Source organism: Leptonychotes weddellii, chromosome 10 (assembly GCF_054177405.1).
Source record: "Leptonychotes weddellii isolate Sample4059 chromosome 10, ASM5417740v2, whole genome shotgun sequence".
NCBI lineage: Eukaryota > Metazoa > Chordata > Mammalia > Carnivora > Phocidae > Leptonychotes > Leptonychotes weddellii.
In genome coordinates, this window is record NC_138378.1 from 21,596,051 (window position 1) to 21,618,114 (window position 22,064).

General features: G+C 41.3%; 1 protein-coding gene across 3 annotated transcripts in view; it reads left to right on the forward strand.

Annotated features, from left to right (window-relative positions):
• PIGU (phosphatidylinositol glycan anchor biosynthesis class U) overlaps positions 1-22,064 on the forward strand; it is an 86,833-nt gene that overhangs the window by 37,279 nt on the left and 27,490 nt on the right. For all 3 annotated transcript variants that reach the window (XM_081832955.1, XM_081832956.1, XM_081832957.1), the window contains one exon: positions 10,499-10,596. In XM_081832955.1, coding sequence (XP_081689081.1) covers positions 10,499-10,596 — 98 coding nt within the window. The remainder of the gene's footprint in view (positions 1-10,498; positions 10,597-22,064) is intronic.

Below are 22,064 nucleotides of genomic sequence, written 5' to 3' on the forward strand. Positions count from 1 at the left end.
ATAATCTTTAAAAAAATAAATAAATAGGGATGGGGCACCTGCGTGGCTCAGTCGTTAAGCGTCTGCCTTTGGTTCAGGTCATGATCCCAGGGTTCTGGGATCGAGCCCCACATCGGGCTCCCTGCTCCGTGGGAAGCCTGCTTCTCCCTCTCCCACTCCCCCTGCTTGTGTTCCCGCTCTTGCTGTGTCTCTCTCTGTCAAATAAATAAATAAAATCTTTAAATAAATAAATAAATAAAGACTTTATTTATTTGACAGAGAGAGAGCGAGCACACAAGTAGGGGGAGCGGCAGGCAGAGGGATAGGGAAAAGCAGGCTCCCCGCAGAGCAGGGAGCCTGATGCAGGACTCAATCCCAGGACCCTGGGATCATGACCTGAGCCGAAGGCAGACGCTTAACCAACTGAGCCACCCAGGTGCCCCCATTTTGTTTTACTTTAATCACTTATTTCATGTGAATTGTGTGACATTGGTCACATGTTTGTCAGTTTCTATAAATCTAAATTTAGGGGGTTTTTTTGTTTGTTTTAACTTTTGGGAGCAGTTCATGTAAGTAGTTGAAGTACTTGGTAAGAATAAAATTCAAACGTATAAAATGAGAAGTAAATGTCTTTCATCACCCTGCCCCACCTCTATTTCCATTCCTTGGTATATTTGTTGTGGGGTCCCAGACCTTCCCTTTTGTTGGACATTTAAGTTATTTTCCATTGTTGGCAGCTGTAAACAGAGACCATCACAAATAGCAGTCTATTAAAATCTGTCAAAATATTTGAAGAATTCTATTTTAGTTGGGTCTCTGAATCACTCTAACTCTTTGAGTATATTAATAATCTCTACCGACAGAATATACAATAAAGTTGGTTCACTTATAAAATCTGTGAGTCATTTTTCTACATTTCACATTTGTACCACATAATTCAATTTTAATAAAATTTATAAAGGAATAATTCACTCTTCATTTAAAGAAGAAAATAGTTGGGGGGCACCTGGGTGGCTCAATCAGTTAAGCATCTGCCTTCAGCTCAGGTCATGATTCCAACGTCCGGGGATCAAGTCCCACATCAGGCTCCCTGCTCAGTGGGGAGTCTGCTTCTCCCTCTCCCCGCCACCCCCTACCCTGCTCTGCTCTCTCTCTTTCTCAAATAAATGAAATCTTTTTTTTTTTTAAGATTTTATTTATTTATTTGAGAGAGCGAGAATGAGAGAGAGGGAGCACATGAGAGGGGGAAGGGTCAGAGGGAGAAGCAGACTTCCCGCTGAGCAGGGAGCCCAATGTGGGACTAGATCCCGGGACTCCAGAATCATGACCTGAGCTGAAGGCAGTCGCTTAACTAACTGAGCCACCGAGGCGCCCCTCAAATAAATAAAATCTTTAAAAAAATTTTTTTAAAGGGGCGCCTGGGTGGCTCAGTTGTTAAGCGTCTGCCTTCGGCTCAGGTCATGATCCCAGGGTCCTGGGATTGAGCCCCGCATTGGACTCTCTGCTCTGCGGGAAGCCTGCTTCTCCCTCTCCCACTCTCCCTGCTTGTGTTCCCTCTCTCGCTGTGTCTTTCTCTGTCAAATAAATAAATAAAATCTTTAAAAAAAAAAATTTTTTTTTTTTTTAAAGTTGGGAGAAAACAGTTGGGAGAATTCACACAGAAGGAATATAAGTGACTAAAAAATATGGAAAAATATTCAAGTCCATAGATAATCAATAAAAGCAAATTGAAATAACACAGGAGTGGCTTATTTTTTTTCCCTTTCAAATTGGCAAAGATTTTAGAAGATAATTCTCTGTGCTGACAAAGGTGCTGTCAAATAGGCATTCTCCTACATGGGGAGTTGACTTAGAAATTAGTACAGGCCTCTTGGGAAACAGTTTAGCAATAGTCTTAAAATGTTTGTACTTTTGATTTATTAATTCTACTTTTGAGAACCTATCCAAAAACAGTGCAGAATATAGACAAAGCTTTATGATACAAAGCCATTAACTGCAGGATTATTTATAATGACTAGAAAAAATGGAAAATACCTCAAAACAGAGAGGTCCCTCTGCCCCCCCCCAATTGCATATGCCTGCATGCAAGTGCAAGCACTCTCTCTCTGAAAAAAAAACAGATCTCAACATAGAGAGAGGAATTGCTACATAAAGAATGGTTTGCCCATGTGTTTAAAAATAATTGTAGGGGTGCCTGGGTGACTTAGTCGGTTAAGCAGCCGGCTCTTGATTTTGTCTCAGTCACAATCTCGTGGTCCTGGGATCGAGCCCTGGGTCAGGCTCTGTGCTCAGCAGGGAGTCTGCTTGAGGATTCTCTCTCTCCCTCTTCCTCTGCCCCTCCCTCCACTCACACTTTCAAATAAATAAATACATAAATCTTTAAAAAATAATTGCAAATTATGAGGATACTTATTTTTTAAGGCAGAGTACAAGATTGTATATTTTAATAAAATATAATCTCAACAATATTAAAACAACAAAAATAGAAAATAGATTCCAAAAGCATACTTATTTCTGTAGAGTAAGCTCATGTTTCTGTTTCCTTTTCATATCTGTTTTTTCCCAAAGTTTGTTTAGTGGGCACATAATTAAAAACAAATTTACTTGATTGATAAGAAGTTAGGGACAGTGGAAGTAAACTTGGCAACTCCCCAGATTTCCATGGAGCTAGTGTCCCACAGAACAGAGTGTCCTCATTGGCTCTGTCCCCTTCTGCTTGCTCTCCTTTGGCCTCCTTTGTGGCAGTCTAGGGTTGCCTGGGACACATCAAGAGCTACAGGCCAGGACAAGGCCCAGGCCATTGTATTGTGATGTCCTTTTTGTGGAGTTGGCCAGCAAACAGGTCTAAGGTCAGGGTTGATGTTATTTTAGTGGAACAGTTTGGGTTTCACTTCAAAGGTTAGGGCTTTTGGTCAAGGGGTCGTCTGCTTTTCAGTGGCTAGTTAAAATATTCCATCTCTGAAATAATCATTAGGCTTTAAAAAGGGAAACAAACAGGGGCGCCTGGGTGGCTCAGTCATTAAGCGTCTGCCTTCGGCTCAGGTCATGATCCCAGGGTCCTGGGATTGAGCCCCGCATCAGGCTCCCTGCTCCTCCCTCTCCCACTCCCTCTGCTTGTGTTCCCTCTCTCGCTGTGTCTCTGTCAAATAAATAAAATCTTAAAAATTAATAAAAAGGGAAACAAACGTGTTAATGGGAGTCCTGCTTGTTCACTATTGGTGTTTGTCAATAATGAGATGTTCCAAACTAGGAATTCTTGAGATTTGCCACCTAAGGACCCTTCCAACTCTCCTTGTTTCACCAAAAGAGGTGTGTGTGCGCGACAGGACTTGCTTCTCAAGGAGAAAGAAGGACTCTCAGAGGCAGTCCAGGGTAATTAAGAGCTCAGGCTACTCTGATGTCGGACAGACCTGGTAGCTAATCCCAGCTCCCGTATTTCCTGGCTGTATCACCTTGACCAAATCAGTTAACTGTTCTGGTCCTCAGTTTCCTTATCTATAACATGGGATTGAAACAGTCCCTACTGTGCAGAGCAAATATAAAGATGGTGCATGTAAAACACAGCATGGTGTGGGGGATGTACTAAGATCCCAGTAAATAGTGATGCTGGTTGTTACTCTTAATAATGCCCTCTTTTTTAAAAGATCCCTCAGGATTGATAGGGGCTCCCTGAGCCTTCTGGGGAGGACTTGGAGGTAAAAATGAGAGGGTCTCTTCCTGGAGCTCAGCCCTGGAAGAGCAATGGCAGAGCAATGATCCTTAGGCCTAAGCCATCGCTTCCATATGGGGCTTCTCTAGGGAAAGCCCTGCTCATGATAAAGCAGCCTGCGTTTTTTTCAGATCACAGCAGCTTCAAAACTTGCTAGTTTCTAGTTACCAGCTCTGTAGCCCTGGGCAAATCACAAAGCCTCGGGAGCTTCCGTTTGATCACAGAGATAATGTCTGCCTCATAGATTAGTGGAAGAATAAACAAGAAATAAAAAGTGCTTAGCATACTTCCTTAGCACAACCCATTCAACAAATAGTTGCTCTGCTTATCATGATTTTTATGGATTGAGATCAAGAAGGTAGCATGGTGGGCGCCTGGGTGGCTCAGTTGGTTAAGCGACTGCCTCTGGCTCAGGTCATGATCCTGGAGTCCCGGGATCGAGTCCCACATCGGGCTCCCTGCTTGGCAGGGAGTCTGCTTCTCCCTCTGACCTTCCTCCCTCTCATGCTCTGTCTCTCATTCTCTCTCTCTCAAATAAATAAATAAAATCTTAAAAAAAAAAAAAAGAAGGTAGCATAGTGATGTAGTTAAAGAGTGTGGGGTTTGGAATGAGACTGGGTTCATATCCTATTATTATTATTCACTAGTTTTGTGACCCTGGGCAAACAACCTTTTTGTGCTTCAGTTTTCTTTTCTGTAAAATGGAAATAATAATAGTACCCACCTTATGGAGTTATTGGAAGGACTTAATACATGTAAAGTGCTTACAGCTGTGGCCAGAACAGAGTATGTGCTCAATTAATTATTATCATCACTGATATGGATGGTCTACTCCGAGGGTGCCTGCCCTGTTAAAAGAGCACTTGGCATGGAATGTAGTATGGTGGGCCAGCCCCCAGCATCAGCTCCTCTTTCCCAGCAATCTTGCTTTTTGCTCAGGCCCTAGTGCAGCTTCCTCTTCTGAGAGTCCTAGAGGATCTCAGCCCTTTTCGTCACGTTCCGGTCTGTCCCACTGTCTGTCCTGGTATGGGGTCACTGTCTGTGACCTCTCTCTGCTCATTCCACTTGTAGTCCGTATCTTGAACCAGCCCCCAGAGCCCCACCTCGTCTGCATTCCTGCTCTATCCTGTAGCTCTGCCACTACCCGGGGCCCAGATGGCTTCAAGGTACAGTACCTGGGAGGCACTGTTACCCCAGGTCTTGCCAAGGCTTGATTTGGCCCCCGCCCTGATACAAAGAGAGAGTTGGAAAACATACTCAAAGCTAGATGGGTAGATAATGAAATTCCCAGATACTATAGCCAGGGCATACACATGTGACTGATTTACTTTAATAGTCCCATCATAAGGCCAGAGACTAGGGCTTGGACAGAAAACCTAGTATCCAAATATCTGGGCCATACTAGCAGATAAATAGTAGGCTATCTTGTTTTGGTAAAACAGTCCTCTTGGCATAGTTCCTCCTGGTTAGATGAGTACGATGCCCTAGCTCTTGTCCAGATGGGGCTGCAGTTTCAGGCATTATTTGAGATGTCATGTCTGGGCCTGTCGGTCAATGCTTTGGGATGATTGTGCAATCTATCACCTGACCCCTACCTACCTGCGTGCTGAGACTTTGTAGATTATAACTTTTTATTTGAAGTATTTATAAGATATATACAGAAAGTGCACAAATTGTTAGTGTACAGTTCCATGAATTTTCACAAAATGATGAGTAATCAGCACTCAGATTAAGAAACAGAATGTTACCAACATCCACAAGAGCCCCTTTTGTGCCCTTTCCCAGTCATTCCTCCCAACGCTTGCCTTGTTTTTGCCTGTCAAGCTAATTATAGCCCCCTCCACCCTTCTGTCCCTCGCCCTCCTGCCTGTGTACTCACTGTTCCCTTGGACTGCCAGGCCTCGCCTAATCATTGTTCAGAACTTAGGTGTCAGCTTCCCCTGATGGGCTAAGTTTCGTACTTTCCTCCCTCCGTATTTTGCCACTGGTTACTGGGAGCTCCCTGAGGACAGCGACTGTCCCAGTTACCAGTCTTCCTGGCACCCAGCACAGGCTTGGCGTAGAGCAGGCACTCCAGAAATGTTTGCACATCGCATAGTTTATCTAAAATATTTGAAGTCACCTTTTACTTTTCTCTCTCTCTCTCTTTTTTTTTCTTTAAGTAGGCTCCACGCCCAGGGTGGGGCTTGAACTCACGACCCTGGCTTGCTCTACTGACTGAGCCAAGCAGGTGCCCCTCCTTTTACTTTTCTTTAGCTTTCCTGACCTTGCCCCAAGCACATATCATCATCCCTCTGTCTTCTTAATCCATTCATCTTTCCCCTTCAGGCTTTTTCCAAAATGTATCAGCCCTCTCTGAGTCTCTTATGTGTCTCCATACTCCCCCTCACTTTTGCTCAGACTGTGCATGTGCATCCACACCTGGCCCAGCATCCCACACACCAGGCTCCTGACTGTTGGAGTACCACATTTCTGCCTCTGGACCACAGGCCTCTGCCATCCAGTAATTTACTCCACAGAGAGCCTTCTCTGTGCCCAGACCCCTGCCACAAGTCCTCAACTTCTATTCAGTAGGCTCCGTTGATTCAAAAGTCAGATTTCTTCTGTGCTTTGCCCATGTTTCATTACCTGTGTTTTAACACTTGCTAAGTTTTCCTTCCTTAAGAACCTGGTTTCAACTAGACTGATTGTGGTGCTCATTTAGCAATATACACAAATATCAAATCATTATGCTATACACCTGAAACGAATACAATGCTATATGTCAATTATATCTCAATAAAAAAGAAACACTGGTTTTCTTTAATGTGCTTGGATTTGTCAAAGGGATTCATATATATCACTGAATGACATTCATTCATTCATTCATTCATCAGGTGTGCCAGGCACTGTGCTGGGTGCTGGAGGTTCAGAGTGAAGAGAGATTTATTGCCCTTGAGAAATTCACAGACAAATGGGGAGAGAGAGCAACATTAGCAAATTATTATGAGAGAGTATCAGTATTGAATGTGAGGGTATTAAATGAGGCTATTGAATGAATTAAGTGAATGGGCACTGGAATCATCTGAGTGATTCCATTATTTAAAATGATACATTATTACTTAACCTTCTGTTTCTGTACCTTGGTTTCTTTACCTGTAAAATGGGTAGAATAAAAATGGGTAGAAAAATAGAACCTTCGGGCGCCTGGGTGGCTCAGTCGTTAGGCGTCTGCCTTCGGCTCAGGTCATGATCCCAGGGTCCTGGGATCGAGTCCCACATCGGGCTCCCTGCTCGGCAGGAAGCCTGCTTCTCCCTCTTCCACTCCCCCTGCTTGTGTTCCTGCTCTCGCTGTGTCTCTCTCTGTCAAATAAACAAATAAAATCTTTAAAAAAAAAGAAAAATAGAACCTTCACAAGGTGCTTGTGATGTTTACTGAGGGCTTTTTTTTTTTTTTTTTTTGAGTCCAGCGTTGTTCTGGATACAGAGGATAGGAGCCTGGCACCTAATAAGTGACCATCATTAGCTATAATCACTACTGTTATCCTTTCTGCTTAGGCTTCATAGAGGAAGTGACATTTCAATTAGCCACTAGAGGATGGGTCTTTACCAGAAGTGGGGCAGGGAAGGACAGCTTGGGCAGAAGGAATAGGCTGAGAACAGACACAGGAATGAAAGGGCATGGTGTTTTCAGAAACTAGGGAATGGTCCAGAGTAGCTGGAGGATGGGATGTGTGTAGGAGAGCAGTGAGAGGTGAAGCTGGAGAATTAAGACGCAGATAGCGAAGTTTGTTGCTGGAGTTTGGACTTAATCCACTAGATGAAATAGAAGCATCAGAAGTGTCTAAAGAGGGGCTTGTCACGGTGTAATCTGTGTTTTAGAAGAATTCTTCTGGTACTTCTCTGGAGGACTAGATGGGAGGAGACTGGGATGACCATTGAGGAGGGAGAAGCAACAGATGAGAGCAGGAACTGCAGGGGTGGATGTTCCAGAGGTCGACCAGCAGGCCGTGATGGCTGCTGGAGGGAGCGTGGGGCAGGGGAGGTGAAAGATCACTGCAGTATCCAGGGAGATATTGACACCACTTACTGGTAGAGAACAGCAGAAGGAACAGGTTTTTCCTTCCGAATGATTTCATCTAAGGAAGGAAGACTGCTTTTTCCTGATCTTCGGAGGAGGTGTTCTGAAACTCACAAGTCCGTTCTATTATGCTATGAGCCATTTCTTCTCTTTTGGGCCTTATAAATAGTCAGCTGCTCCAGACAAGTAATTACCGATCTCAGGCAATTAAGGCAGGAGGTGGCTATGTTTATTTGGTTCCCTGGTGTCTCCTAGGAGAGAGAGGGGTGAAAGTCATGTGTTTGTTTTCGCCACATTTGTAAAAATGGATGGAGTTGGAACATTAGCCTCCCTCCTCTGCTAAAAGGGCCTCTTCTTTCTCTCACCCCAGTCTCTGCAGAAAGTCATGCTAAATTTAAAAGTTCTTTCCAGTTTTTTTCCCTCCCTTAGCTGGTTTCCTACAAAATGTTGTTCAGATTTTTGGCCAAGTCAGGGAACCCTGAACCCACCCTAGCTGTTAGACTCCAGAACAGTACCTTCCCACCACTGCCATCTCCCTGGCTCAGAATTGACCTGGTCCTGGTTCTAGGCATCTGCGGCTCAGCAGGGATGTGGGGGCTTCTGCTGGTGGGCCAGCTTGGCTGGGCATGATCCTGCCCCTGCTCAGTCATGTTTACAAGTACCCTGGATATAGGACATCATGCCTGGCACTGATGAGCATGGTGAAACAGCCCACCCCAGAGAATTCTGTCTCTGGTCTTGTACTTCCAGCTTTTGCTCCTTTTTCTGCCTGCCTTCCATTTTCTTCAACCAGGAATTGTTCCTAGCTGCTGAGTTCCCTTGGTTTGAGGGGTGGAGCCCTCAAAGTTCTTTTCTCTCCACTCACTCTCCTATAAAGTAGTCACATTCGTAACCCTCCTCTTCCAAGGTGGCTCTGAGGTGTTTCAAGTATAGAGACTACTTTGGTCGGCAAAAAAAAATCCTAGGGATCGTCTCCTTCTGTTTGTTTTTGGAGTTGGAAGAGAGGTAAAACCTCTCAGACTGAGTGGAATGACTAGTCCCTCCTTTAATGAAATACCATTGAGAGGCTATATGTTATTTCCAGTAAACAGTTGACCCCACACTAATGAGAGTGACCATGAGTCCTATCATTTTATGAAACATTATCATTACAAGATACCAGCCTTGGACCATCAATCACACTCTCCTGATTTCTGGGCCCACTTTGAAACCTCTGTTGCAAATTTGGGTTCTCTAGCCTTGGTTTTAGGGTACTCTGTGGTCCAAAACCAACTGAAAGAGAACAGCTATTTAGTTTTTTAGAAAAGAAATCAGTTGGGGCGCCTGGGTGGCTCAGTCGTTAAGCGTCTGCCTTTGGCTCAGGTCATGATCCCAGGGTCTTGGGATCGAGCCCCACATTGGGCTCCCTGCTCCGGGGGAAGCCTGCTTCTCCCTCTCCCACTCCCCCTGCTTGTGTTCCCTCTCTCACTGTGTCTCTCTCTGTCAAATAAATAAAATCTTTAAAAAAAAAAGAAAAGAAAAGAAAAGAAATCAGTTTTGGGGCACCTGGATGGCTCAGTCGGTTGAGCATCCAACTCTTAGTTTCTGCTCAGGTCGTGGTCTAGGGTCATGAGATCGAGCCTGGTGTTGCACAGGCTCCAAGCTTAGTGCTCAGTGGGGAGTCTGCTTGAGATTCTCTCTCTCCCTCTGCCCCTTTCCCCCCTAACCTCGCCCCTGCTTATGCGGGCATGCACACGCGCTCTCTCTCTCTCTAAAATAAAACCTTTTTAAAAAAGATTTTATTTATTTATTTGACAGAGAGAGAGCATAAGCAGGGGGAGCTGCAGTGGGAGAGGGAGAAGCAGGCTCCCCACTGAGCAGGGAGACCCATGTGGGGCTCAATTCCAGGACCCTGGGATCATGACCTGAGCCGAAGGCAGAAACTTAACCCACTGAGCCACCAGCTGCCCCAGTAAATAAACCTTTAAAAAAAAGGAAATCAGTTTTTTCTTATGACAAAAACAAAGCATGTTCATTATAGAAAGTTTAGAAAATACAGAGAAGCAAAAATTAAAAAAAAAAAAATCTGTAACTCAACCACTAAGAGAAAATCATGTGAACTTGGGCCTAGTCTTTTAGTCTTTTTTAAAAAATTTACTTATGCATGTTTTTTTTAAAGAGATCATAGTATATATCTTTTTTATAAATTTCAATTAATAGGATGTTATAGATATCTTTCCATGTCATTGCAAATTTGTTATATCATAGTGGCCCATTTTATGTAGGGAATGGGGACATTATTAATAAAAATTAATATACCTTAATAATAAGCATATGACTTGAAGATAGTGCATAAGGAAAGGGTATTGTAAAATAGGGATGGGTTTCCCAGCTCTGAATCGCTTAAGCGATAATTATGGGCTTCGTTGATAAGTTAAACAGGACATAGATGTTAATAGACTTGATCCCTTTATTCATCTTTAGGCCAAAGTTTTGTGAAATCTTTCTTGGTCTGAAAATTTAAAGGAAACATAGTTGAGGTGTCTCAGGTTGCTAAAGTAAATAGTTTTGACTTCCTAGGTTTCCTTTCACAGGAAATCAAGCCAATAAGCTCTCACTGTATGTGAGTTTGCATAGCATTTTGTACACAAGGAGACATGTGATAAGAACTTATTTGACCAGTTATGGGAAGTTTCTTGTTTGGGGGACTTGCCAAGTCTAACCCTGATTGCTAAGGCTGGATTGTTGCATATATTTATTTCTTTTTACAGGTAGTGCCTTCCTCAGTGCTATTTTTCTTGCCTTAGCAACATACCAGTCTCTGTACCCACTCACCTTGTTCGTTCCAGGACTCCTCTACCTCCTCCAGGTAAGCACTTGCTGGTCAGAAGCCAGCGCTCAAGTGACATTTAATACCTGGCCTGGTCATTGCCTGGGGGAAGGAAGGGCACGGCTCAGTTAAAGCAATGGGACTGGGTCCCTATCTCACATTTACTTGCTTCTACTTGAAAACACAAACAAAGACACTTGACTAACTAAACAAAATGAGCCTAGTGACCATTAAATTCCAATTATGCATATCATTGCCAATGTATGAGCGTATTTCATTTTACATGTTTATAGTTGGGATCTGCCAACCATCTTGCATTCTCCTCCTCTCATCCAATATTCATAGGCCCCTCTCTCAGCTTATTTTTTTAAAAAACTTCTGTATAGGGGCGCCTCGGTGGCTCAGTTGGTTGAGCGACTGCCTTCAGCTCAGGTCATGATCCTGGAGTCCCAAGATCGAGTCCCACATCGGGCTCCCCACTCAGTGGGGAGTCTGCTTCTCCCTCTGACCTTCTCCCCTCTCATGTTCTCTCTCACTTTCTCTCTCTCATATAAATAAATAAAATCTTAAAAAAAAAAAAAAAAACTTCTGTATAACAACACTCACCTTGTAAGGTTCTTGTAGGGATTAAATGTAGTGGGTGTCCCTAGTGCAATGCTGAGATCATGGCAGGTGATCAGTATTAATTGAAGAATACAGATTGCTGAAATTTATGGAGAACTTACTATGTCTGGCACTGTACTGAGCACTCTGCAGGCATCATTTCATTTTAAGCTCATAAGAACTTTATGGGGTAGGTCATATTATTAGCCATGTATTCGTCTAATATTAGCTGTATTAGACACATGAATTGCAACTGGAATGTTGGGCAGTGTAGTCACTTGCCTAAGGTGACATGGCTGGCAAGTGACAGTGCTGAGATAGGAACTCGGCCAGCCTGATGCAAGAGCCTGCCCTCTGTCTCTCTTTTCCACGCCATTGAGAATACACACATCTCCTCAAAAGCAAGAAACCACTTGCAGGTCCTGCATGGTCCAAATCCATTCTTAAACGAGAAACATTTCTTGAAAGTATACAGGGGACAGTGCCACGATTCAAACCAAGAAATGTCTGATTTCAGAGCCTTTGTTCTTAATTATAAGCACTATTGCTAAAACTGAGTATATACCTCCATTTATTGAAATAGGCTATATGCTTGTCATTTTAAGTGACTTCATAATATGTCTTTGTGTTGATGTACCCAGTGATACATGGTTTAGCTTGGTCTTTGTCCTGTGTGGGGAATTTGAGATGTGCCCTGGTTGTCTCTGGTGTAAATAGTGTAGTAATTTGGTTTTCTCTAAGTTATTTCCTTAAGGCGTATTCCTCCAGCTGACTCACTGGACCCAAAGGTGTGAGAAGTTTCATAGTCCTAATTACGTAAGACTGGAGTGTTCACCAGAAAGCCTGAGCCAATTTGTAGCGCCACCATCAGCGTCTAGAGTGCAGTGAATCGGGGCGCCTGGCTGGCTCAGTCGGTAGAGCGTGAGATTCTTGATCTCGGGGTTGTAAGTTCAAGCCCCGTGTTGGGTGTAGAGATTACTTAAAAATAAAATCTTTTTTTTTTTTAAAGATTTATTTATTTATTTATTTATTTGAGAGAGAGAGATAGAGAGAGTGAGCCTGAGAGGGGGGAGGGTCAGAGGGAGAAGCAGAAGCAGACTCCCTGCTGAGCAGGGAGCCCAATGTGGGACTCCATCCTATGACTCCAGGATCATGACCTGAGCCGAAAGCAGTCGCTTAACCAACTGAGCCACCCAGACATCCCAAAAATAAAATCTTTAAAAAAAAAAAAATGAAATGAAGTGCAGTGAACCATCTCCTCTCAGGTTTCTAGCACTGGCTTTTCAAATTTGACATATGATTGCTAGTCCAATAGATGTATCATTGCACTGTGAAGTTTTGCTTTGATTCTCTTTCTAGATTCTTGTTGAATCCAAGAATTTTTCCACATAACAATATGCTGTTTGCATTTCCTTTATTCATATTTACAGTTCATTCTTTAGAAAGTCTGAACCCTAAGAGGAATGCATACAACCAGAATTTTTGTGCAACTATTTATCAAATAAATACCATTAAAAATATATTCATTTGTACACATGAACTGACTAAAATTTTTTAAATGGTTTTTTAAGCCAATTTCTAAATACTGCCTTTTGTAAAATCACTTTCATTTAAAACTCAAATTTCCTCCTGACATCAAGGGACAGTACAACTGAGTCACGGAATCAAGCAGCTCATCAGTCACCTTATTCAGTCCCTTCTCTGTGCCTCAGAATGGGGATAATATAATATTAGTTACTGCAAAGGCTTAACACGTCAAGTATTAAAACAGAGTATAAGAGTTCATAGAAAGGACATGGTCATCAGTCTGAGGGTATGTGGGGTGATGAGGGGGGAAAGAAAATAATTCATTTTCTAGAGTCAAAGGAACTATAAAAATTAGTTTGTACTTCTTCCTTTGACACTACAAACCTACCTCCATTCTTCCAGTGGAATCTCTAGAGGGTACAGAAGGCAGGTTGCAGACAAGCTAATGTCTGATCAGTGCCAGAGGCAAAGCTGTTTTTCTCTTCCCAGGAAGAGACCCAGGAAGGCTTCAGGGTCAAAGGCAGGGGATGCTGCATCTGGATTCCTGGTGGGTCACTTATAAGAATGGTAGTTTAAGGGGCGCCTGGGTGGCTCAGTTGTTAAGTATCTGCCTTCGGCTCAGGTCATGTTCCCAGGGTCCTGGGATCAAGCCCCATATGGGGCTCCCTGCTTGGCGGGGAGCCTGCTTCTCCCTCTCCCTCTCCCCCTGCTTCTGTTCCCTCTCTTGGTGTCTCTCTCTCTCTCTCTCAAAAAAAAAAAAAAAAAAAAGAATGGTAGTTTAAGTTCATCGGGTCCCCTCCCCCCAACTTTACTCTTCCTCTGACCTTGGCTTATGGCCTGGTTTCAAATTAGAGAGAAGCTAAAATGTTATGATCTGATAGCATTCAGAATAAAATAGAGAGCCACTTTAGGGCACAGGACCTAGAGGCGACAGTGAAGGATATGCCAAGTGCATAGGACCTCCAAGCTGAAGCTATGGGGCTGGCAGAGGGAGGCTCATGGTGCTGTCAGGCAAGTTTCTAGTTCCCTCCTTCCTTTTGCTTGGGATTCCTAAGTCTTGGACCCCCTTAGATGGCTTGAGGTTCTTATTTTCTTTGAAAGAAAGTAACAGAAACCAGGGGGAAATACCTCATGAGTGTTCTTATGGTTTTTGCTTTAACCCAATCTGACCTTCTCTTGTCTGAACTGAAAAGGTTAATCCTGTGATCTCTATACTTTCTGGAGCCTGGAGCAGCAGGTCACATGATATTAGCTTGCACCAAAGGAGCCAAATCCAACCAGGTCTTCCTTCCTTTCTTACTTTCCTTTTTTTTTTTTTTTGTTTTGTTTTGTTTATTTATTTACTTGAGAGAGAGAGAGAGAGAGTGCCTGCCTAGAGCGCAGGCACGAGGAGGCAAGGAGGCGGGAAGGGAGGGGCAGAGGGAGAGAGAGAATCCCAAGCAGACTCCATGCTTTGAGCAGAGCCCGGTGCAGGGCCCCATCCCACGATCCCGAGATCACGACCTGAGTGACAATCAAGAACCAGATGCCCAATCTACTGAGCCACCCAGGTTCCCCCCCGACCAGGTCTTTCTTGATAATTGGGTCCTTCCCCAGGCCTTCTTTGGGACCTTATCTGGAATTTTCACATCTTACTCTCTTTCCCCAGCAACATTCTGTTGTCTCTGCTGTTTCCAGCGGGGACCAAGGCAGCGGTGGCAATTCTGTTAGCTTCCTTTCTCTTTAGAACAGGTGAAAAATGGTGTGAGCACTTGATCATGCAATTGCAATGAACTTTTCCACCAGCTTTGTTGCCTCTAATATACCTATCATGTAAAATATATCTCTTGGGTCTCATCCTGTTAGTCCAAGAACCTAGGTATAATAACTTTTGTTAGGTTTCAACCTCCTTAAGAGTTTTGGATTTTTTTTCCTGGTAACTGACTTTTTGTCTTTTTCACCATATCTGAGAAAGAAACGGTTTCTGTATAGAAAATGCTTTTCTTTCTTTTTAAGATTTATTATTTATTTGAGAGAGAGAGAGCACTAGTGGGAGAGGCAGGGGGAGAGGGAAAAAGAATCTGAAACAGACTCGGCGCTGAGCACGGAGCTGGATGCGGGGCTGGATCTCACGACCCATGAGATTATGACCTGAGCTGAAACCAAGAGTCAGATAACCAACTGCACCACCCAGGCACCCCTAGAAAATGCTTTTCTCCCTAGTGCTTTAGAGAGTTGGGGGAGGGAGATAATTACACATTTCTCCCCTTTCTTATTGTAGTTAGGCTTTTCTTCCTAATTTTTTAAATACATTCGCAACCATATAACTTCTGGCATGTAACTACAGGTTACATTTTTCAGGTTGAGCGTATACAGCTCATGGACCATACCTGGCCCACAGATGTGTTTTATTTGACCATGCTGTTTAATTATTTTAATTAGTTGTCAACATTTTAAAAATTCATGTTAAAAATGTATATTTCTGGCTTCTTTTGGAAAATTGGGAGATCTGTCTCCTTTAGACAAGGTACACCCTCTTCACAGTTTAGCATAGTTCCTGTGCTTCATTTCTATTACCCTTCGCTCATTTGTTACCTGCCTGGCCCCTGTAGGAATTTGAATATGTGTGTGTGTGTATGTGTGTGTGTCTATGTTTATATCCGCTAAAAGGTCTAGAAACAATGACCAACCCAGTATCAATGAGTCTCCTTGGGGCTCAGATTGTGACCTTACAATACCATTTTTACCTATTAAAAGATATGAGTTTCTCAGAGAAATGGCTGATTCTATGTTTAGGGCAGGAAATGTACAGGATAATCCTAGACCATTGTGATACCAGATAACAAGGAAGCTATGAAAGGCTGCTGGGGTCATCTCAAAAGGACTCAGGATCCAACTTGAAGAGGCTCCCACTGACCGAAGATGGACAGTTTGAGTTTCATTAGGATTAGAATTACAATGGATTGAAACCCAAAATTATATTTAAATCCAGGTATTCATAATGATATTAAAAAGGTCAATTGGTAATTGGTCAAATTAGGAGAATTGACAGAAAACCAATTCATTACCTTGAAAACTGGAACTAAAAGGAAAAAATTAAGCATTTATCCTGTCTTTCCTGTACCATTAGATAACCATATAGTAGGTGAGCTACTATATATTTTTGAGCTTGCAAATCAAGACAGATTGATAGGATAGCATCATTTTGCAACACTGGTTGATCTAGGCATTGAGTGTTAATAGCTACTAACATGAAAAACAAAAATCATGCCTCCTGAGAAAAGGATGCACCACCACCAGAGTTTGCCAAGGGGATGCAGTTGCCAATTTGCAAGAAATACTGAAGAAAAGTATGTAATTAGCAAAAACCAGATTGTGGGAAGTTCTACAGGTTAAATGCCCAGGTTCTTCAACCCATGAATTGTAGGGGGAATGAGTGGAATGGGCTGGAGGACCTGTAAATTAAGAGACTTAGAAGTTGTATTAAATTTTTTAAAAATGGGCAAGCTAAACTATAGTGTAAAGGCATACACATTTTGATAGAAAACCATTAAGAAATGCAAGTAAGTGAGTACTCTACAAGCCGGGATCAGTGGTGACTTTGGAGGGAGGAGGAGACTGTGTGTGGGAGAGGGCACAGATAGAGACTCTGAGAGTGGCGGGACATTTCTTCCTCTTAACCATATGGATGTTTGTCTCATAATCATTCACTAGGTTACATATTTGTTTTATGTGGTTTTCTGTATTTTGTGTTCTATTTTACAATGAAAAGATTTCTAAAAATTGATACAAATATTTAGGGCACCATTCTCCCAACCCTTCAACTTACTCATTTCATTTTAAGTCAGCATTTGCTATTGAGAAAAAAAAGGTGGGCAAAATGAATGCTTATCTGCTCACTGGGAAATGTACAATGTGGACCTCTAGATTAAGTTAGGCTCTAGGGTTTATAAATAACAAGCCATCAAAGAAAGGATCACTTGAGTTTCTTTTTTAAGCATTTCAGACGTGCCTCACTTGCTGTAATGGGAGTGGTCCTGAAACATTACTTAATCTTTAATCAGACCCAGATTTTTTAAATAGATTCAGTAAACATTCCACCTGACACTATATTCTCAGGGCTCTGTTTCCTAAAGCAAACCTGACCCCCTAGACCAAGTCTTAACAAAAATTATACCTAAAATTTAATGCACATTTTACATCACAGATTTGCCAAGGGGAAAAAAAAATCATTTTCCACTCAAGCATCAACAGTAACACTTTAGGTTCAATAAAGCACTAAGAACATGGCAGCAAACCCAAATTTGGGGGCTGCTAATGGATTTGTGAAAAGCGAAACCTCATCTCCTGGATCTGTGCTTGGGACTCTCCTCAGAGAGTGGCTTTGAACAGTCTACCTGATTCAGTTCTTCTTGGCTGTCTTTTTCACTTCCCACTTCCCTTCTTTTTAAATACCATTAAGTAGGGAGGAAGGGAAAAACAAACCAAAAGAACACTTTTACTTTCTCCCTCCCTGCCTCCCTTCCTTTTATGCTAGATGGCGGGCAGTATTTTTCATGAAGAAGGGATCAGGATGATCAACTCCGCAGGGAACTCAGAACCTTAAGTGCCTTCCTCTTTGAATTTATCTCTGGATGCCTCCTCTTTGTGGAATCATTTTCCATCCCCAGAAATATAATATTTCTTGAAACTTTGTTGTTTTAGAGCAGTGTTGTCAATAGAACTTCTTGTGACGATGGAAATGTTCTGTATCTGTATATTGTCAATTGTCAAAATATAAATGAACTTTAAAAAAAGAAGTAGGTGCAATTGAAGTATTCAAAAGAAATGGAATTGATTAAACTATTTTAGAGACACTTACTGTACTTGCATGAAAGGGAAATAAGAATCCAGGAAGGCCTGTAACTTCCTCCCTTGGAGATGGTGCCCGAGGCTTCATTCCTAATCCATCTTCTGTCTAGCCTTCTTAGGAGGATTTCTGGTTGCCTGATGTGACTCCAAGGACAACAGACCCATGCCTCTGGGATATTGTCATATTGTCACTTCTGCTTTGAGTGAAAAATTTTTTTGTTAAGTTTATTTATTTTTTTTAGTAATCTCTACCTCCAACGTGGGGCTCTACACCCAACATGGGGCTCACAACTCCCAGAACAAGAGTCACATGTTCTTCCAACTGAGCCAGCCAGGCGCCCCAAGTGAAGCTTTTTTACAGTAGTTGATTGGAACAACTAAAAAGGGAGAGAGCTGGGACTTAATGGACCTTCTAGAATAATTTGTGTAAAGTGCTTTGTGCCTGCTTGCTAATGAATATTTGTTTAATAAATGTTGTTAAGTATACCAGAATCTGGTCTGGAACTTGCTTTTTTTGCAGAGAGAGTGTAGAGTGGGAGCTAACCCTCATCCACCTCAAACTTCTTTCATGGCAACCATTAAAGCACCTGAACTGCATACTTTAAAATAGTTAAGTGTATGTTGTGTGAATTTCACCTCAAAAAAAAAATCCAGTACTAATATTAGCCATTGTTCACATTTTTCTAGCTTTGACCTAGAAAAGGGGGTTCCTTTAAATCGGCTCTTGTGTTCGTTTGACAAGCCTCGTCTTTTTGAGCCTTTCCTTCCTTTCTTTCTGGTACCACAAGGTGATCCAAGTTCATCTTGTATTTTCCCTGCCCCAGCCCTGGAATCAACTACTTCTTTGAGGACTCCTGGTTCCTTTTATTGGTGAATGCTATTTAGAAACCAAGGGTTATGGGTATGCTTCTAGCAGACAGAGCTATGAAATACATGCATGTACACTAACTGCCCCCCCAAACATGTCTGTAATTCTTTATCTCTCTATCTCTTCATACTAATAGCTCGATCCCAATATCTGTTTATACTGATACCTGTGATTCCAGTCCAACACCACAGGGTTCACTTTAGTGTCTTCCTTTTCCTTGTGTATAATTTCTTTCTCTAATGCTTGGAAGCCCAACTTTCATTATTTGCAGTTTATTTGCTAATATGTTCAGTTCTAGAACACACACAAAGTTGTTCTAGAATTGCTGTGAGAAATACCCATGTGAGAAGTATATTTACTGACTTGATTATGGCACGTAAGTATAATCCTTTTTGTCTTTAGCATGATTGTTTTGTCAGGCTACTGTTTCTCAAAGTCACTCAGGTTAGTTCTTTTCTTCTCCCATGTGGTCCTTCAGTGTAGTTATCTTATTTATGATATAGTTAGGCTCATGTATTACTGTTTGTATCATTTTGGATTTCCCCTACACCTTGGTTGGTTTTAATTTTTTGTTTATTTGGGGGGTATGTGAAGAGACTAAGAAATACTGCTATGGTTCCAAGAATCAGCTACACAAAAAACATATTCAGAGAAATATCACTCTATCTTCATCCCTGCTATCTTGTTCTTTCTTTTTTCTTTTTCTTTTTTTTTTTTTTTAAAGATTTTATTTATTTATTTGACAGAGAGAGAGAACACAGTAGGCAGAGCGACAGGCAGAGAGAGAGGGAGAAGCAGGCTCTCCCCTGAGCAGGGAGGCTGATGCGGGGCTCGATCCCAGGACCCTGGGATCATGACCCGAGCCGAAGGCAGATGGCCAACCAACTGAGCCACCCAGGCGCCCCTTGTTCTTTCCTTTTTCCTTCTTTCTCTGTCACCCTAAGTAACTATTTTTAGTTTCTGGTTTATCCTTCTTGTGTTTCTTTTGCACAAATGAGCAGGTACCTGTATATTTCCTTCTTTCTTATATGAAGGATGGCATACTCTAGGTACCCTTTTGTGCTTTGCTTTTTTTACTATTATTTCTTGGAAGTCACTGCAGATTGATACACAGAGATCTTCATTCTTTTTTATAGTGGTGTAGTATTCCATTGTGTGGACGTACCATAGTTTGTTCAACTTTTTGCAATTGCAATTGCAATTGCAATCACAATGCTTTAATGAGTAACCTTGTGTATATGTATTTTCATATCGTCAGAGGGGTATCTTCAAGGTAGATTTCTAGAAGTAGAATTACTGATCCATAGGTAAGTATATATGTAGTTTTTTTAGGTCTTTTAAAATTTCCCTCCACAGGGATTGTACAAATTTTTTATTCCCACCAGTAATGTATGATAGTGCCTGTTTTTCCACAGCCTTGCTAACAGAATGTGTTGTCACATTATAAAATTTTTGCCAGTCTGATTATGAGAAATGGTATCTCAGTGTTGTTTTAATTTGCATTTCTTTAAATATGAATGAGTTTGAACATTTTATCATGTTTGTGGATTGTCTGTTCATTTTTCCTCCTCATTTTTCTGTTGGATTTAGATCTGTTTTCCCTCAAGTTTTAAGAATCCTTTATATATTAGGAGTATTAACCCTTTGTCTGCAAATATTTTCTTCCAGTTTCTCATTTGTCTTTTTTACTTATTTATGGTGTTTTTCTTTTAACAGCTTTTATTTTTATCAGGATATAATTTACATAGCATGCAATTTACCTACTTAAAGAATACAACTCAGTGATTTTTGGATATTTACAGAGTTGTGCAGCCATTATCACAATCAGTTCTAAAATATTTGTATCACCCAAAAAGAAACCTCATGCCCATTAAGCAGTAACTCTGTTTTTCCCCAGTGTCCCTTTCCCCTCTAGCCCTAAGCAATCAGTATTCTGCTTTTTGTCTTTATAGGTTTTCCTATCCTGAACATTTCATGTGAAAGGAATCATACAATATGTGGTCTTTTTTTGACTGATTTCTTTCACTTAGCTTGAGGTTTTCAAGGTTCATCCCTGTTGTAAGGTGTATTAGTTCTTCATTCCTTGCATGTTTGTATTTCCATATGAACTTTAATCTTGTATAATTCCATAAAATAGCTTGTTGACATTTTTATTGGTATTGTATTATTGCATTGAATTTATAAATTAGGAAGAACTGACCTCTTTATAATTTCGAATCATCCTAAACAAGGACAGGGGATATCTGTCCATCTGTTCAAGTCTACCTTAGTGTCTTTCAGGAGTGTTTTAAAATTTTCCATGAATCGGTTTTACACATTTCCTGTTAAGCTTAATTCTAAGTTTTCTTTTCCTTGGTGTTATTGTAAATGTGGTTTTCCTTACCATTGTGTCCTCTAATTGTTTATTATTAGTGCATATGAAGGCTATTTGTATGTTAATTTTATACTCTGCTCCTTCACTGAATTCTTTTATTGCTTGTTATTTTTATCATAAGTAGTTGTTGCATATATCTAGACATTAATATGATTTCTTATTTTTAAGCTGTTTGTGTTACATATATCAATAGCTTTTCTTATGTTGAATTAACCTTGAGTTTTTGGAATAAATCCAACGTGGTCATAACCCAACTTTATCATGTATTGCTGAATTATGTTAGATAATATATCATTTAGCATTTTTGCATTTTTGTTGGTAAATGGTTTTGGTATAAAGCTTATGATATTTGCTGTGAAAGAGTTAATGTAAGATTAGAATAACCTGCTTCTTGAATGTTGGTAGAACTTTTCTGTAAAACTGACTGGGCCTGCTCTTTCCTTTTTGGGAAAAATTTTCATTACTAATTCAATTTTTTTTTTTTTAAAGATTTTATTTATTTATTTGACAGAGAGAGAGATAGCGAGAGCAGTAACACAAGCAGGGGGAATGGGAGAGGGAGAAGCAGGCTTCTTGCCGAGCAGGGAGCCCGATGTGGGACTCAATCCCAGGACCCTGGGATCATGACCTGAGCCGAAGGCAGACGCTTAACGACTGAGCCACCCAGGCGCCCACTAATTCAATTTCTTAAATGTTTATAGGACCATTCTAATTTTCTGTTTCTTCTTGAATTAGTTTTTCCCTAATCTTTTCTTTCATGCTTTAGAAAAGTTAAAAGACTAGTATGATAAGTACCTTTTATTTAGATGACTCAGTTACCATTTTGCCATGTTTTCTATATCTATGTAGATATATATTTTTTTTCCTGACTCATTCTCAGGGAAGTTACAAATTTTTAAAAAATGTGCTATTCCTATTTCCTACTTGGTTACTGATTTTTGTCTGTTTGATCTAACAGTTACCTACTGATGATGGTTATGTCTGTTTTTCTTTTGTAGACCTGTCCACGTTTGTCTTATATATTTTTATTTATTTTTTTTTTAAGATTTTATTTATTTATTTGACAGAGAGAGAGAGACACAGTGAGAGAGGGAACACAAGCAGGGGGAGTGGGAGAGGGAGAAGCAGGCCTCCCGTGGAGCAAGGAGCCCGATGTGGGGCTCCATCCCAGGACCCTGGGATCATGACCTGAGCCGAAGGCAGATGCTTAACGACTGAGCCACCCAGGCGCCCCATGTTTTATATATTTTTAGACTGTGTTATTTGGTACATAGAAGTTTAGAACTGTTACATCTTTCTGATAAA